Source organism: Myxocyprinus asiaticus, chromosome 43, assembly GCF_019703515.2.
Source record: "Myxocyprinus asiaticus isolate MX2 ecotype Aquarium Trade chromosome 43, UBuf_Myxa_2, whole genome shotgun sequence".
In the NCBI taxonomy this organism is placed as follows: domain Eukaryota; kingdom Metazoa; phylum Chordata; class Actinopteri; order Cypriniformes; family Catostomidae; genus Myxocyprinus; species Myxocyprinus asiaticus.
Window position 1 is genome coordinate 23,849,904 of NC_059386.1, and position 14,111 is coordinate 23,864,014.

Genomic DNA, 14,111 nt, shown 5'->3' on the forward strand with positions numbered 1-14,111 from the left:
TTATTTGAATGAAAATGAGATATACTGAAAATATACCCAGTGGAAACGTGATTTTGTATGTCATACATGTTTTATTCAAGTGTAAATGAGTTATAAGGTATATGTTATATTGGTATACATGTCTTACTGAAATGTTTAATGAGTTGTAAGTTGAATGTTATACAGTTGTGAGTTGATATTTGATAAAGAAGAGTAATTAATGATGATTTTGGCTTTGTGTTTGCAAGGCCGGGTTTTTTTTCTCTCTCTCTTTTCCCTTTTCTCTCTTCTCCTCTCCTTTCATCTCCCTTCCCATCAAGTCCCATCGAGTATCTGGATAAAGAAATGTCCTTGCCTTGCTGGTATCCAAATACTGGTGCGGTGCTTGGACTGGTGGGCCAACCAATTGGATTTTTTCCTGGTGAAATTGAGAGAAGCTTTAAGTGTGTTAATCACATATCGGTAGGACAAACAATTTTCCTGATTGTTTATTGTGTTCTCACTAATGGATCTATTCTGCCGTAACAACTGGACCAAGATACCACTTTTATTATTTTTTTTTCTCTTCTATTTTTTTGTCTTCCATGAACTGTAACCACTGTTCATCTCTGCAGTGACGGTTTCTCATTAGTTCTGTTGAACTGATCAAAATACTGATTTTAAATAGGTGAAACCGAGACTGAACTGAACTAAGAAACTAAAGTTGCTGGCGGAACCAGATTTATTTTTGTAACCACTCTGTGAACTGTGAAATTTGTTCTTGCTGTTACTTTGTCAGATAATTTTATTTAGGTGGATGTAATTTCATTTCTTTATTTCTGGTTGTGTTTCAAGAGAAGAAAAAGGGTTATAAAGGGAAATAAGAATTTAAACACTTGGTAAAAGTGATTTAACTCAAACAATAGTTGATACATATTCTAACAATTAAATTGAAACCTTAAACTTGAAAGTTATACTACAGGTTCAAATTGAGACTCAGTAGAACTATAATATCATATTGAATGTTAATGTCTGATTTATGCTCGAGCAAAGCAACCTAATTAAGGTCTTATTAGAAGTTGAGAACTAAACATTCATAAAACCTTGGAAAACAGAAATATGGAAGCAAAGAAAAGACCAATACACACTTCCATGTCTTTTTCAACGTTACCTTGTTGTCCGAGTGATTCTTTCCCCTTTTTATTGTTGCTGCCACTTTCTTCAGAGAGCCGATTCTAGTCTTCTGTGATCTGGTCCTAAATCAAGTAGTTACAGTGTTCCGTAGCCATTACTCTATTGACTTGTGGGCTACAGATAGTTCACCCAAAGTAAAAAAAAATAAAAATAAAAATAAAAACACAAGTCATTCCAAATCCATATGGCTTTCTTTCTTATGTGGAAGCTTGTTTTAAAGTAACTTCCCCAAAGTTGTTTTTAGGTTCCTCTGAAAGAACACAGAGATATTGAGTGAAATCTGCCTGAAGGCATTCATTGAATTAATTTTCAACAGAAGCATGTCTGCTTCAACTTCTTGTGGATCTTCATTTACAGTGGAGGGAATTTATTAATGGCCTCTAAAGGAATTTATTCCACCCCTAGGGCAGTCAAGTCAAACATATTTTGTGGGCCATCATTAAGGCAAAGGTGCAGGATATTCTCCAGGGTTTGGAGACATTGTAGCGAACTGACCTTTAACTTAAGTGAACTTTATGTTGTAGGACAATTTTTGCGAGATAAGACCATGGTTCAGTACACAAAATAGTTAGTGTAAATACCTCTGAGCATCTCCTTGCCAAACTCAATTCCTCTCAAATTCCCCAAAACTTGCACTTCATTTGAATATCCATGTTATGTTTTCTCCAAAGTCAAGGTTAACAATAACTGAAGATATGACTGTTTAAGTATTTAAATCAATGATATATATATATATATATATATATATATTGAGATATATATATATATATATATATATATATATATATATATATATATATATATATATATAGTAATTTACACAGTTTAGGGATAAGTCTTAGATTTCTAAACTACTTTAGAATGTAGCAGGCAGATACTGTATGTGAATATAATATAAACATTTTAGGCATATAGTACAAAAATACACTGAATTACTGAAGTACACTGAAAATGTGTTGCAACACTCACCAATCTCCCATTCTTTGGCTGAAGTTTTTTTTTTTTTTGGACAATTAGTGTGAAGAAAACACATTATTTCTTAAAAGAAAAGAGAATACATTATGCATTTCAAAAGTTTATAATTACAAAATGACATTATAAATCCATTAAAGTCCATTATATGTCCGGTTAAGGATTGAAATGTAATTAAACGGCAGCAAAAAACATTTTGTGACTCCATCTACAAGCTTAATGTATGTTCTCTCTGAGTGTTTTAAGTAAATGTTTAACACTCTTTTCAAAGTGAGCCATTATTTTCACTCCTGAAGGGAAGATGTCGACACCCTATACAGCTATTCCCCACAGGGTAACTAAATAAGGTATTTGTAGCATCTTTAGTTTTGCTGAGCAGGAGAGTTTTGGAGATCTGCACGGCCCTCATAAAGGCCTGTATTATGGCTTGCTCGGCACTCTCTTTAAATTGTGTTCAAAGTGCAAAAGCAATCAATAAATCAACCTTGTGAAATGTGTCTGGTTTCCTTTTTCAGCACCAAATAGAAATAGTACCAATGTTAGAAGGCTATTCTGTATTATTGTTTGAACATTTTTTAAAAAGCAAGAAGGCCAAAACAGTCTGCGTTTCCCCCCAGTTACTTTGTCTTAAAGGGGTCATGACATACTCTTTTATATAATTGTATTATCTTCCCTGAGGTCCACTTATAATGTTAGTAAAGTTTTTTTGCACCAAACAGTCAAAATTTTGTCATATATAATAATTTTCCACTCTGTTTCTGGCCCTCTGTCTGAAATGCTTTTTAAGCTGTCTGGCCCTTTAAGACTTCAATGTAAACGCCCACTGTTGTGATTGGCTAACAACATGCAGCCCTTCTAATACAGCAATAATTGAAATGCAATCCAAAGAAAATGAACAAACTCCTGAACAAAATCTGAATGTATCAAACTCAAGCACAGCATAAACTATCAAACAGTCATGACATTTAAAAAACATTTGTGAATAAAATAGGTTTCTTACGGATTTTCATCCAGTAGTCCGATTTTAATTTCCCCATCTTTCAATAACAGTTCCTTTGCAAAGCTTGAATCATATTGTGACTGTTTCACAAGCAGTCCACACTGAAATCTTCTGAATACAATGCAAACGTTATACAATCCACAGGTGATGTTGGGTGCTTCAACCGGCTTCAACAGGCCAAAGCAGAGACACTGGTCTTCATATCTCACATTTCCCCAGTTTGTTTACACACAGAACAGCATGTGTTTCTCCCAGTCAGTGGCAGCAGCAGAGTGAGTTTTTAAAAGTTGCGCTTGTACTGCTCTTAAAACGTGCCTCCCATCACTGGAAATGCATCAAAATGAACAAAGACGTCCATGTAGTGCATGTTTACAAAAGACCAACAATTAAAAATAGCACAGATAGATGCAAAAATGGTCCAGGATGCCTTCAAAACAGTGCAACAGCAAGACAGCACAGCTGAATGAAATACAATGGGGAATCCTTTTTAGAGTTATAATTTGATGACACCGCATCTTTTGAAAGCAGCGCGAGATGTATGATAATGATCAAAGTCATGCATGTTTATGTAGAAACACATTTAAATCCAGACAGGCACATGAAGGTGTCCTGTGTAAGTCCACTTTGGACAAATTTCCCATGAGAGGCCCATCTCTCTCCTCTTCATCTGTGTGACTGAGCAACAGTGAGCAGGGCCAAGGCTGCAATGGCAAAAAATAGACATTGATGTCTTGCTGAAGAGGCAGTCATATGCAGATGTATTTGATCCTTGTGACATCACAAGTTCCACAAATTCCAAACAAGCCGTTTTTGCAGCTTGATTTAAATAAATGCTTTTATTTAATATATATATATATATATATATAATATTAAGGAGGAAGTTTTCAGTTCTGAAATTTACAGTATGTTTTTTATAGTACCATGATCTCTTATATGTCAAAAGATCAAGGAAAATTTGATTCCTCATGTTATGACCCCTTTAATATTTGGAATGGCCCTGACTGGCCTACACTGCTTTCCAGCCTTGCTGTTAAACAGGACAGGACACTCTACCCATCTTTTTTTATACAGATCAAGCTTGAGTGCAATATTGATTTAACTGTTGTATGTTTGTTTGCCATATGTTGTTTTTAGAGGGAAAGGGAGATGGGGGATTTGGTGATGCTTGTGGCACAGAAATTACACTTTTTCCTTTGAATTTGTGCACTTTTGTCTTGTGATTTTGGTGGTAGTCTACTGGTAAAGTATCTGGAATGGTAACACTAAAGTTGTAGGTTTGATACCAGGGAAAATAACTCATTAAAATGGAAATTTAAGTTAAGGGAACTATAACTTATAATTTTTAGAGAAAGAACACAGAAATATAATAGAAGTACTACTAGGAGTAGTTTCCAAATCATTGAAGCATTAGTTTTGAGTGTTTTTGAGAATCTTGAGAATCTTGAGAAAGTTGAATATTTCTTGCCATCTTCATGACTTTCCAGTGCTGTCAATATTGTCTTTACCGCTGAATGTACAGTATGATTAAATAAAAAGCTCTATGGCAATGACCATTGATTTCTTAACTATGGTAGTCTTTATTCATGACAAAAGTATATTATCAACAGAGGACATTCACAACTGAAACTGTTTGAAAGTTATTTTCTTGCCCTTTTACAAGACTATGCTGTTTCTGTTACAGTTCCTCCAAAGATTGTGAACTTGTCAAAGGATCTGGTGTTGAACGAAGGCTCCAATGTCACATTGATGTGTCTGGCCAGTGGCAGACCAGAACCTGCCATCGTTTGGAGAATGATATCACCTTCAGGTAAGAATTACATACACGTTATCCCTAAAAAAAAAAATTAAAACATTTGTATTTATTTATTCAAAATTAAACCACATGGCTCTATATTTGTCCAGTAATTTTGTTGTTTTACACTACATGTCCAAAAGTATGTGGACACTCCCTTCTAATGAACAGGTTTGGATATACCAGTAATTCTAGTAAAGACAAATCTTAATGTTACAGAATACAGTGACATTCTCTAGTAGAGAATTGTGTGCTTCCAACTTTGTGGCAACAGTTAGTGGAGGGCCTTTTTCTGTTCCAGCATGACCATGCCTCTGTGCACAAAGCGAAGTCCATAAAGAAATAAATTACTGAGTCTGGCATGGAAGAACTTGACTGGCCTGTACAAAGCCTAGACCTGAACCCAGCTGAAACGCATACTGCAACCAGTCCTAATCGCTCAACATCATTGCATGACCTTACTGATGTTCTTGTGTCTGAATAGGAGCAAATCCCCACAGCCATGTTCCAGTACATACTGTCATGGAAAGACTTCGCAGAAGAGAAGAAGCTGTTATAGCTGTAAAGGGAGGATGTATTCTCTATTAACACTCGCGGTTTTAAAATGAAATGCTAAACAAACACATGTGGATGTGGTATTCAGGTATCCACATACTTTGGCAATTTCTTAATATTACAAGAATGTTACAAGAATGCATTTTTCCTTGATGATTTTGCTAAATACTGCAACCCACTCACATATCAAGCAAAAACACGATTTCCTCACAACTTCCCTCTCTAGGAGGTGTGCGTGCGCGTGTGTGTATTTTTAGCTGTGTTGGATGTATACAGACATCTCTGAATTTGCTGCAAGAGGATATTTATGTGTATGCGTGTGTTTGTGTATGCACAACACAAGCTGAGTGGTCTGGTTTGCTTATCTTCATGCCACATGAACAAATCATCTCCATTTGGGCCTGTATGCGGCTCTGTTCACCTCTGCACCATTTCACTTAATCAGGGAAAAACTGCATTTTAATGCACTATGATTCATGGGGTGCAATTGGACCGCTGTACCTGCTCATGCCCCCCCCCCCCATCCCTTTTACTCCTTTTGTGTTGTTATAAGTATCAGGTCATTGAAATGTTAATGTGACACAGAAGTGACTGCTCAGGTCTTTTTAGAAGGTAAGTGAAAGAGTTTGATTTAGGAATCCAATATAATACAGTACAGGTGTCTGGTCAGCTTTTAGGAGTAAAATATCAGCTGTCAGTGCTAATTCAGTCAAGTCAGTGTCTTGTTGGATTACAGAATCGACCTCTTTATACCCCACATCATTTGGCAGATGGGCACTATGATTATTTGGTGCCATTGTCAACAGAGTTTGATCTTAAAGGGATAGCTTACACAAAAATGAAAGTTCTGTCATTATTTACTCACCCTCATGTTGGCTAAAACCATAAGAATTTCTTTCTTTTGTTGAACACAAAAGGAGTTATTTTGAATAGTGTCCTGGTCGCTCTTTTCCATGCCATTATACTGAATGAGAACTAGAGATTTCAAGCTTCAAAAAGAGTGCTTAAGCACTAGGGATGTGCACAAGTAATTGACTAATCGAGTACTCGTTCAGCACTAATCGACTATTAAAAATACTATTAAAAAATCGCAAATTGATTTTCTTTTGCGTATTTTCCTGCCATAAGCAATGTTCAGTTACACTGTACTTTCCCTCTAAATGTCTCACCAAATCTTGCAGTTACAACTGAGTCATTAATGCATTGAGAATTGTAATGAAAATTTTCTTCTAAAAGAAACGATCTCTATGAAGTTATCTTATTTAGAAACTGTTCTTGGTAGTGTTTGTGAATAAAACAAAATATACATTTTAATGCATGTATCGTACCTATTTTTATTTTTTATTTTTTATTTTTTTTAACTCAATTTTAATTTACAAGTAATTGATTACTAGTTTTTTGTGGGTTAGAGTACTCGGCTACAAAATGACTCAATAATTCCCATCCTTAATAAGCACCATGTAAGTATATAAAATGTTATCCATATGACTTGTTTGCTAAACTTAGAGTTTTCTGAAGGCATACGACCTTGTATGCATATTTACCTCTGACGACACTGGCGTCTATTTCGTGTCCATGTCCAAAAAATGGCAATGATGTCAAAATTGCATTGGTTCTTGCGTCTTATATAGTAATCAGTTCTGATAATCTGATTACAAGGTAATTCGTAATTTGCAATCTGATTATTTTGTAGTTACAAAGTAATTAAAATTGAAAAAGTGTTTTAGAAAGTAACTTAAATGTAATTAGTAATGTGATTATTTTTTCAAGGAAATAAACAGCAAAGTAATCTGATTAAAATTTTTAAGAAGGAAGTAATAAACTGTAATGGATTTCTTTTTTGTGTAATTTACCAACACTGTTAGTAACTGAACTTTCCACCATTTTTTTAAATTCTGATTGCAATTGTTGGCAAGATTATCAGTGAATAATGACTTTTGGTTGGTTCCAAAATTTAGTGTGGCTCCGAGTTATTGTATGACTTCGGAAGACTTTCTTTTAATATGTTTTTGTCCTTTTTGGTGCTTGACATCCCATGGTCACAATTAATTATCATTAAATGGCATGAGCTGCATAGTGATTCTTCAAAAATGTCTGCATTTGTGTTCCACAGAAAAACAAAAAACAAAACAAAAAACAGATCCCAATGGGTTTAGAACAACATGAGGCTGTGTAAATAATTCCAGATTTTAATTTTTGGCAGAATTATTCCTTTAACAATGCTTTGTCTTAAAAAAACAAGTGGCTCAGATTAATCTTCGAGATGGTGGTAAATGTTGGCATGGTGACATGAGTAGCATTACATTGTTTGTGTGTCGGTTGATCAATTTAAGAGTTTGTTGGCTGTCAGATCTGATTTGCTTTTGTTAAAACTTGCCATGATCTTCAAAGAGCTGGCAACCAGGAATCTTGATGGAGCCTGAAGCTATCCAAACGATGTGTGAAACTTAATTAAGACTCAGACCCCCTGCAATAAGCTCTTAATATCTTGATAACACCACTTGTTGTTTTGTTTGGGTTTTGTTTGCCTTTTCAAATTTTAAATTAGACAGACAGAGAGCCTGTTGACCGAAGGCACACCTGCTCCCCTGTGCATTGACGACACTACAGTCATTTAGATTTACTACAGCATTTCCACATTGTCTCAATAAAGGGTTGAAATAAGTCTGCCAGTCACACTTAGTTCTGTAAGTATACATCTCCGACCTTTAAATGCCACTTCTTTCAAACCCGTACATCTCTTTCTACAGACACTCTAAATAAACGGAGAGATTTTGTGATCCCACACCGTATCTCACATTGCATGCTTGTTCCTCTGTTGAATAGATTAAGATCATCCCAAGTGCTTTTGCTTATCTAGATCGGAATCTAGAGAGAATAGCCAGGTCCCTCTATCATCCATTCTCATTAAAGAAAGATATAGCAACAATGTTATTTGTGTTTCAGTGACTTAACTTTTAGAGTTCACCTTCATGTAGACTGATTTGGTGAACAGCTATATATTGTGAGTGTATAGGGTAGTACAGAAAAGATTGATAAATCATTGAAGTCAATATGAAATGACATTTGCAACCCATTTTATGTCCTTAATGTGGCATATTTCTGTCTGAAATAGTTGATTTTACATGAAAAGCATACACGACTATGACACAAATTAATTGGATCGTGAAAACAGGGCGTTCCATGGCAGAGTTTGCATTTAATTGTGGTAGACTAATCACTTCCTGAAACACCGCCGGTACCTGTTGGTTAAAACTTAAGTTGACTTGATGTCAGCCAAAAATGAAAGTCATTTCAGAGGCAGAGCAAGTTATTACTTTTGATCAAAGTCTAGTTTTGTGCACTGATGCACTGATGAATCATGCACAATAAGGCCAGGGATGTGTATTAAGAAAGAAAAGAGGGTCACTTTTGATTTCATGTTGACTTGGCTTTTTTAATTCTGGCTATTTGAAATCTGAATTTATTATTTGGAAGCCTGAAGTCTACTGAAATCATGAAAGTTGCAGAGAGCTCTTTTGTTTTGTTAGACGATAACATGTGCTTTACCCAGAAAACATTGTGTAGACCTCGCACTTTCTAGCATTAGTGATTTATGCTGCGGCTCACAGGATCCAAAAGATTATTGGATATTTGCTTGGGGGAAACTGTTGTGAATGCATTTTCTCATTTGTATTGTTCCTGTATTTGCACAGCAGATTATTAGCTATCCCTGGTAAAAAAATTAAAATAAATACAAAATTTTTTAAAGTTTATATTGTTATACAACTTTTAAAGGTTTGAAACCAAAAGTTTTCCAAAGTGTTTCAAAACATTCTTGTAGCTCAAATAGAGTAGAGCATGGTGCAAACATTTTCATGCCACATGCATAAATGACAATGTACATGGAAAATTAGGCATATTCTGTATATTTTGTGGCAATTAATAAAAACATACCTAAAGCCCTATTCGGACAGGATTCGTTTTCCAGACTTATGTCTGTAAATAAATTGTTACTGTGGATGTCTGTCATGTTTATTGTCAATTTACACGAGATAAGCAATGTCCGTGATTGCTGAAATGGGCATGTCTTAGTAATTTACACAGTGCTGTCATTTCAAAACAGCCCAGGATGGCTAACTGAGGGTTAAAATTAAATCTAAACAGACCCATCACCGTTTTTATTTAGCTGATCCATAAAGCTATACACTCACCCACCACTTTATTAGGTACACCAGTACACCTACATATTCATGTGATTCTATAATCAGCCAATTGTGTGGCAGCAGTCCAATGCATAAAATCATGCAGATACAGGTCAGGACCTGTATCACAGTTAATTTTCACATCAACCATGGGGGAAGAATGGAGATGCTATTCTGCTCACTACAATTGTACAGAGCAAATGTCAAGAGTACATGTCTGTAAATTCTAGGCAAAATGTGACTACTTTGAAGATGCTAAAATATAACACAGTTTTGATTTACTTTGGATTTTGTTTAGTTACAACATAATTCCCATAGTTCCATTTATGTTATTCCATAGTTTTGATGACTTTACTATTATTCTAAAATGTGAAGAATAATAATAATAATAAAGAATAAGTGTTTCAAAACCTTTGACTGGTAGTCTATATATATTAAATGTTTGGCATTACATTACCCAACATCCCTATGAAAAAATCATCTGGTCCGAAAAGGGCTGTAGTTTCCTAATTTTACACTGTGTGTCTAGAAATGTAAACTTTAAAAATGTACTGTATGTATTTGGATATACCAGTATACCAATATTCTGCCTTCCATGTTCAAAGAAACATTAAGTTTATACTTAAAATAAAATTATAAACCCAAGATAGTAATGTTATTATCCCCCGAGACTGTCTAATAGACATATTACACACTTGAATTAAATCATTTGCAGGGCTGTGTGTGGTTTCTCTTTCATGTGATCAGCGCAAATGCCTTTGGTGGGGAATTTTGTTTACTTATTTTTCAATCCTCAAAATGGATATTCACCCAATCCCTTATTTTCCCACTCCATGTAAAATCCACCAGGCTGCAGATCAGAGCAAGCGGCATTTGTGTTGCATTGTGATGAAGGAAGGTGCAATCATGCATTTTGTTGTGTTTTGCATTGTTTTACCATTGGGTAAAGACCAGGGTCAATAATGTCACCAATTTATCATTGCTTCTGTTTAATCGACTTGAATAAATATTATGTTTAATGAGCGACTGTGTCCCAGAAGCTAACACTCCTAATGCATCAGTGAGAATTAGTGTTTTGGATTGCTGAAGAGAACATTGTGAGGGACACATTGCTTCAGGTTTTTGTTGAGCTGTGATTGTATTAATCCTGTTTATAACCATCTTTGTAATGAGGCTGCTAGACTGCAGTGTGTTTGGGTTTAGCAGCTCATTTCAGGAACCAAATGAGCTGCTTAGCAGCAGAACTAACTGCTAATACAGTTATGCTCTGCTAGTATCCCTCTTTTCAGCTCTCTTTCTGTCTCCCTCCCCTCATCGGTGCTGTGCTGACTCCAGTTATTTTCGAGGGTGTTTTTGGATGACAAAAATACAGAGTGCAATATAAAAATCCTTTGCAAACTTGCTAATTTTTTTTTTTAGCAAACAATACTGTTTCCCTGAAATGTTTGCAGTATTTTACTAGTAGCATTGAACTTGAAGCAAACCTATGGCAACAATGGGCATTTTTTCACAACTGGCAAAAAGTTTTGTGGCAAATCTTTGGCAAACATCAAAATGTGAAATATGACAACATGAACTTACTGTGATTGGCCGTTGTATTATATTTTTCTCATGGATGCTAGCCTTGTCTGGTTTGTTTATTTTTTTGGTCTGTATATCTGTGGACTACTTGCAGAACTGCAAACTACCCCATGCTAACACATGCTGCTGTGCGTTTATCTTTTCATTCTTATTCAGGGGTGTATTGTCTCTCAAATCGAATACGGTGCTTGATCTTGTCCATGTTCACGAGATACATTTACCGAAACACCCCATGTTCAGTCACATGACAGAATGTTTTGTTACCAAGCAAATGCTTTAGCACATGCACACCATATTCCAGCATTAGTAACAGATGTGGCTTTCACTTCTCATTTTTAAGTCAAACAAAGGACTAAAGGACTGAAGGATATTTGATGGCTGGAATCAAAGAAAACCTGTCAAAACAAGTTATGTTTTCTGACAAGAATCTCAGCTGAATAAAGCCAATAAATATCTGCAGGGCATATGTGTGACTCACACTATCTGTGTTTGTTTTCTTCAGGTAGATAATACATGAAAGGCTGCTTTGCGCAAGTTAAAATGTGTGCTTTTATGTCAGTTCATAGATCTGTTACTTAGACAATTAATCAAGGGCATATATTTGGCTTGAACATTTCCAAGCCAAGCCTGGGGGTTACAGTGTGAAGAATTTACATGTTTCCATTGATCATGTTATAAATAATGGGGGAGGGGGTTGTTCTTGCTTGTTTTGATTACCTCCCCTGGAATCTACACCCCTGCAATTAATTAACAGGTAACATCAAGGCAGTGATGGGCAGTAGATTTGCTACAAATAGTAAGAGTAGCGAGGTGGTAGCTTCGCTAGTTTTTAAATCAAGTAGCTTTTCATTAGTGAGGATATATTTTTGATTAGCACGTAGCTTTGACAAAAGCTACACCGCTATATCATACATCACACCGGTGTTTACTATCGCCAGTTTTGAATCAGAACTAAATGAATCGCTCATCTGAGTCAGTTCTTTACAATCAATTGGTCACACATTATAGCAAAGTGGTCTGAATTGGTTCACGATTCAATCTGAATGACTCACAAAGATCACGTGTGCACTGCTGAATCATATGTGCGTGCTCTCACTTGCCAACATGCTCACAAAATATTTTAAAATACAGAAAATAAAGATAACGCTGGTTGCAGTGGATCTGCAATCAATGGAGACCAAATCTGCAAATGCATCCTGTCGTTTGCCAGTGATGAAGAAAGTCTTTATTAAGTTCAAAACGTGTACAGCTTGAATGGCACTGCAGGTAAAGCTTTTACCATTAAAGAGTATCAGAATAACAATTAGCCTACACGAAAACACATAAAAAAAGTATCATGGCATTACCATGTTTTTTGGACATATACCATTACCTGAGAGCACCATGTTAATACAGTGGTATACGAAAATGTAGTCATATAGTGAAGTACCATAGTAGTATGATGATATTCTTTGAATTACCTTGAAGCACCATGTACATTAAGTTGTATATGAATGTGGTAATCATATACTGTATCAAATTACCATGGTAGTACCATGGTATTCTTTGAAGTACTTTGAAAAACCATGTAAATACAGAATAGTACATAAATATAGTAATTGTATCTCAAAATACCATGGTATTACCATCTGATACCACCAGATATCACATTGTTATTGCCCAGATGTGCTCACATAAACACACAAAGCCTCTGATCAGAAGCTTCTAGTACATACAGAAATACAACAGCAGGACACTGAACTACAAGATAAGATAAGATGAATAATATATGTACACAGCAGTGGCGATTTCTCAGGGCCAGCAAAGCCTTCTCTGCTGGCGTAACATGCCTAATAAATAAATATTTTTTTCATCCTTTCATTCTCAATGACCTTTTTGCATATGTATTTTCAGTCGCTTTCCACTCCTAATTCATCTTCAAACAAATAGCAAAAAACAAAAAGTTTATCCAATCAGAATTTATTCCTCGATGCTTACAAGCAATGTGTGACAACTGTTTCACAAATCGCATGCCCAAAGCCATGCTCCTTAGCCGAAGCAGCACATGAGTCTGAGCTCCACCCTGTCAGGCCTTAAGAATTTCCACAGAATCCCACAATAGTGCAAATTAATGGGCATCTAAAGTCAGATTGTCAGATTCATCAGCTAATCAGATTGATTGATTTGTTCTTGGTGGGTGTGGTCTTTAGGATATGTCCCAGTCCAGGCCTTCTAGCTGACCTTGAGTGACGCAATCACGCTTAAAGTGATGTACGTAATTTGAAAGCGAAGAATGCGAGATCTTGCTGACGAGTCGGCTGTCACTGCTGTTATTGCCATTGAGAAAGAGATCCTTATGGATTTAAAAACCTGAGATGTTCTGCATGATTGAGCGATTGATTAATTAAACAGGAAAGGAGGACTGATTTTTGACTTCAAGCAAATTGGTGTAAAGTGTAAATTAGGCTGCTTGAGCATTCAGTGTCGGATCAAGTTTTGAAAAGTAACCGTGTACTCTGACAAAAGAGAGTAGTAGAGAGCTTTCTCTTGGTATTAGACCTCCTTGGTTATGGCTTTCGTGCGTGGACATGTTTTTAAAATGTCAGTTGGTATTATTTGTTGATTATTTGTTTTTTAATAAACGAGGGACAAGTTAAAAATATTTAACTGGAACTGATTTTTTTATGTACATTTTATTTTTTTTATAAACGAGGAACGAGTTAAAAATGTTTTCTGTGGTATTCAACAGTATGCTACAAATGTTGTTGAGCTTAAAGGGCTCACAACATGCCTTTTTTTTTTATTTATTATTTTAATATGTTCCTTGAGGTTTATTATAATATCAGTAACAATTTTTTGCACAAAAAAACAAAAACAAAAAAAAAAACAGTCATAT

At 35.5% G+C, this 14,111-nt stretch overlaps 1 protein-coding gene across 5 annotated transcripts in view; it reads left to right on the top strand.

Moving 5' to 3' along the window:
* LOC127433308 (neurotrimin-like) overlaps positions 1 to 14,111 on the top strand; it is a 469,555-nt gene that overhangs the window by 411,620 nt on the left and 43,824 nt on the right. For all 5 annotated transcript variants that reach the window (XM_051685086.1, XM_051685085.1, XM_051685087.1 and 2 more), the window contains one exon: positions 4,806 to 4,931. In XM_051685086.1, the coding sequence (XP_051541046.1) occupies positions 4,806 to 4,931 (126 nt within the window). The remainder of the gene's footprint in view (positions 1 to 4,805; positions 4,932 to 14,111) is intronic.